Here is a 3,600-nt window from a genome sequence, read left to right as displayed (position 1 = left end):
TAGTGGGGCAAAATTATTGAGATTTTGCATCAATAAGGTGAGGCAGAATATGAAGAAACGCTGTCTTTTGGATATCCTATCTATGCTAGCTGGTTGTAATGTAAACCCCACACGAATTCAGAAAGGATAGCCTGTCCTGTGAGCAAGGCAGATTTTGTAACATTTAGCATGCTTTCATAGACTCCACAGTAGCCATGTATGTTCATGCCACAGTGTTTTGCAAGAGGTCTTATATGTGATTTTCACATGCAAGTGGAAGGGATACATACGAGCAGTGGAAACTGGACCACGGTGGCAGTGTTGCACATAGTCAACAGTTCTGTTGGAGAACAGCGTATTGCCAGAGCTCTGTTGTATTTCGACTGGATCTCCAGCGGGTGTGGAAAATTGCTGCTTATTATCCTTTACCTAGTCTGGCAGTCTTGTTTTAGCAGAAACACAAGGCAACAGAACAACTGCACTATCAAAGAAGGTGCATCGATAACATTTTTCTTTTTATGCTATAGGAAATTATTGAGCCCTATTTTTTCCAGCTGTCTTTAATGACTGCTATATTTCCTTGGCCAAAAAAAGATGTAATCTGCTTTTACATCCAAGACAAATGATCGCATGTTGCAGTCAAAAGTGGCTGATTTCCCTCGGTAGTTCAGTGCCTCCACAGATTAGTAAATGCTAAAATACGTTTTCCATGAGTGAATGTTATTTGGTATGCAGACTACTATCTCCAAATCCTAGTTTTGAGACTTGATTTTCTTTTTTTCTGTGTGAGATGTGTGGAACTGCTTTGAGAATTAACTTTTTATATTTATCCTCTGGCTAAAGATGAATTTAAAAACCCATTGAAGTAGCTATTTGCTGTAATGATTTCCCACTTCTCCACTTTCCAAGGCCCCAAAGAGAAGACGTTTCCTCGAAAAAGAACATTTCTAGTTTCTGCCTTTGGCTGATGGAAAATTGTTTTCAAAATAGCAATAATAATAAACCCTCCTCTGCTGTTGTCTGTGATGTTTTGTTATTCAGAGATTGCTTTTAGATTGAGACGGAATTAAATGTACTTCATTTCTTTTATTTAAACATCTTCAAATAAGAATTGGATTATAGTTAGTATATATAGTCTAAGTACCATCAGTGTTAATTAATACAGTATTAATTGCTGTAGTTTCAACATAATACTGTCTTGCTGTCTGCTACCATTTGTGGTAAGAAGTCAATTGCAGAATGGGTGCATTTTGAGGAGTTCAGAAATAATTTAAGAAGCTTAGGAGAAGCACTTTTCAGAATAAAAGTGAAAAAAACAGCCCACAGTCTACATGAATGCAGTCACATTGTGCCTTTGTCAGTAACTATTACCAGAGGAAAGACCATTCAAATACAACTTGAAGATCTGTCAGCTTCATCCAGCCCCAATGGAAGGCATATCTTCAGACTGTGACTCGGCTCTCACAAGGCAATTCTGTTCTAGGATAGGATTTTTAGATCCTTACAGCCTAGATCCTCAGGTACAGGAGAAATCTGCAAAACACAGTTGACAGGGAGGGTGTGCAAAAGTGATTTAAAGCCATCTTCTCAATTGCTCTGATCCCCCTGCTGCTCTGGATGCTGTTTTCTCTGCAGCCTCCAAATTACCTTAACCTCGTAGCCTTTACCAGTGTTTGGTTGCAATAATGCCACTCAGCAATCTTCTGGAACATTGCATATAAGCTCCCTTTTTTAACCATATCCTTTCTACTCTGCTCTTCTGGCTGATACGCAAACCCTTATATTGCTTCTGTGCCATTAGAGTTACCCCTGCATTTGAATGAATGTCCTAGGGTTTATGTTATGACCTCATTATTATAAAGCGGTTGCATGGTACAAAATGATCTGTGCTGGCATCAGCCGAATTCTTGATTGCTTGAAAACCTGTCCTATAAATTACTGTGACTATGGAACAGTTTATAATTTTTCCTTCTGAGAGTTATTAAACTTCATTCAATCCTTGCATTTCATTTTTCCCAGCAACCAGCTGTTCTTAAAAGAGTAGTTCTCAGAGCTGTCAGAAAATTTTCGCTCATATTTCATATGTTGATTTTTCAATTGCAGGTTCCACTGGTTATTTTTAAGCGAGAAAAAGAAGTTGCAAGGAAATTAGAATTCGATGGTTTATATATTACAGAACAACCATCAGAAGATGATATTAAAGGGCAGTGGGATAGACTTGTTATCAATACACAGTGAGTATATGTTTACTGTAGTTTTTACAATTGTATAAAGAATTTTCTGTAGTCGACTCAGTTTGAATAGTTACCTATCTATTTACCATGTTTGTAGGAAGTGAACAATGCTGATGAAGTTTAATTTTGCAGCAGAGGAATTAAAAATCTTTAAGTATCCATAGCATCTAATGTATACCATCATTTTTAGCCTGCCATGCTCTGAAGGCTAGAATCTTTAATATGATTTTTTTTCTGAAAAAGAAAAAAAAAATTGAAATAAAAACCTTTCTGGCTACTATGGTACTCATTCACACATATGGTATTCATTAACATGTCCTGCTGTTGCCCTACAGCAGCAGTTCCCGATCTGTGGTACACTAGCCACCAGTGGTACACAGACAACCTGTCACTGGTACACAGCAGCAGCAGATGGGGGTGCATAGGGCACTCGTGCTTGGTGCAGGTTCCCAGTGGTGTTCAGATCTGGCCAGCGTTGCACATTGAAGTGAAGAGCAAAGCCTTTACTGGGCCATCTGTATCGCCAGCACTCTCCACACACACATGAGGCTCTTTCGCTCACTGGGCATGGAAGGGAAGCCCCTCACACTGGAGCTGGCTGCTTTCCCTGCTGGGGCTGCGTGGCATGTGAGTGAAGCCCCTGGGTGGCGGGGAAGGCAGCTGACTCTAGCACATGGGGCTTCCCTCCCATGCTTGGAGAGTGAGGGGAACACTGGTGATACCCAGCGGAGGATGCGCCCTTTGCTACAATGTGCAGCACTGGCTGGAGTTGTGCCCTGAGCACCCCCACCTGCTGCTGTGCTGTGGGGTGAGTGCAGGGGGTTCTCACACCCCCCGCCCACCCTCACATCCCACAATTCCCACATTCCCAGACCCTGCCCCTACAACCCCCACATATACACAACCCCCCAACGTAACCTAAGCTCCCTCCCCCCTCAAACCCAACATGGTGGTACTTAAAGTTTTATCAATTTAAATTGGTGATGTGCAGTCTGTCAGAGTTTGGGAACCACTGTCTTACAGTATTACATTAATTTTACACCACTGTAGACTTCTCAAATGATCTCCTTAGGAGAAGGGCCTGGATTCTCACACCTTATTCTGAGCAGATCCACACAGTTCAACTTTGCTCCAACTGGGTCTCTGGCTCCCTACTATTTCTCAGCTATGCTAACTTGCCAGACCCAACTCTGTTTGGCCCCTGGTAAGTCAGTCTTGGCAACCAGTTGATTAGAGCAACTTCCAAAACAGCATCTTCAAAACAAACCTGGACTGTCACAACTGGCAGCCTACAGGCTGCCTCTGCCCCATAGAAGTTAAAGGGTGGTCTCTGGGCTCCCAGTCTGGGCATCTCTTTCTTCACTGCTCTCCTACTGCTGGGTCTCTG

General features: G+C 42.1%; 1 protein-coding gene across 1 annotated transcript in view; it reads left to right on the top strand.

Annotated features, from left to right (window-relative positions):
* Window positions 1-3,600, top strand: part of RYR2 (ryanodine receptor 2) — a 784,157-nt gene that overhangs the window by 691,748 nt on the left and 88,809 nt on the right. Inside the window, exon 96 of the mRNA XM_019526720.1 lies at window positions 2,083-2,213. Coding sequence (XP_019382265.1) covers window positions 2,083-2,213 — 131 coding nt within the window. The remainder of the gene's footprint in view (window positions 1-2,082; window positions 2,214-3,600) is intronic.

This window comes from Gavialis gangeticus, unplaced genomic scaffold (genome assembly GCF_001723915.1).
Source record: "Gavialis gangeticus isolate Ggan-Ray unplaced genomic scaffold, GavGan_comp1, whole genome shotgun sequence".
Lineage (NCBI taxonomy): Eukaryota > Metazoa > Chordata > Crocodylia > Gavialidae > Gavialis > Gavialis gangeticus.
Note: the sequence above shows the minus strand (reverse complement) of the source record. Positions and strands in the feature narration are given on the sequence as shown.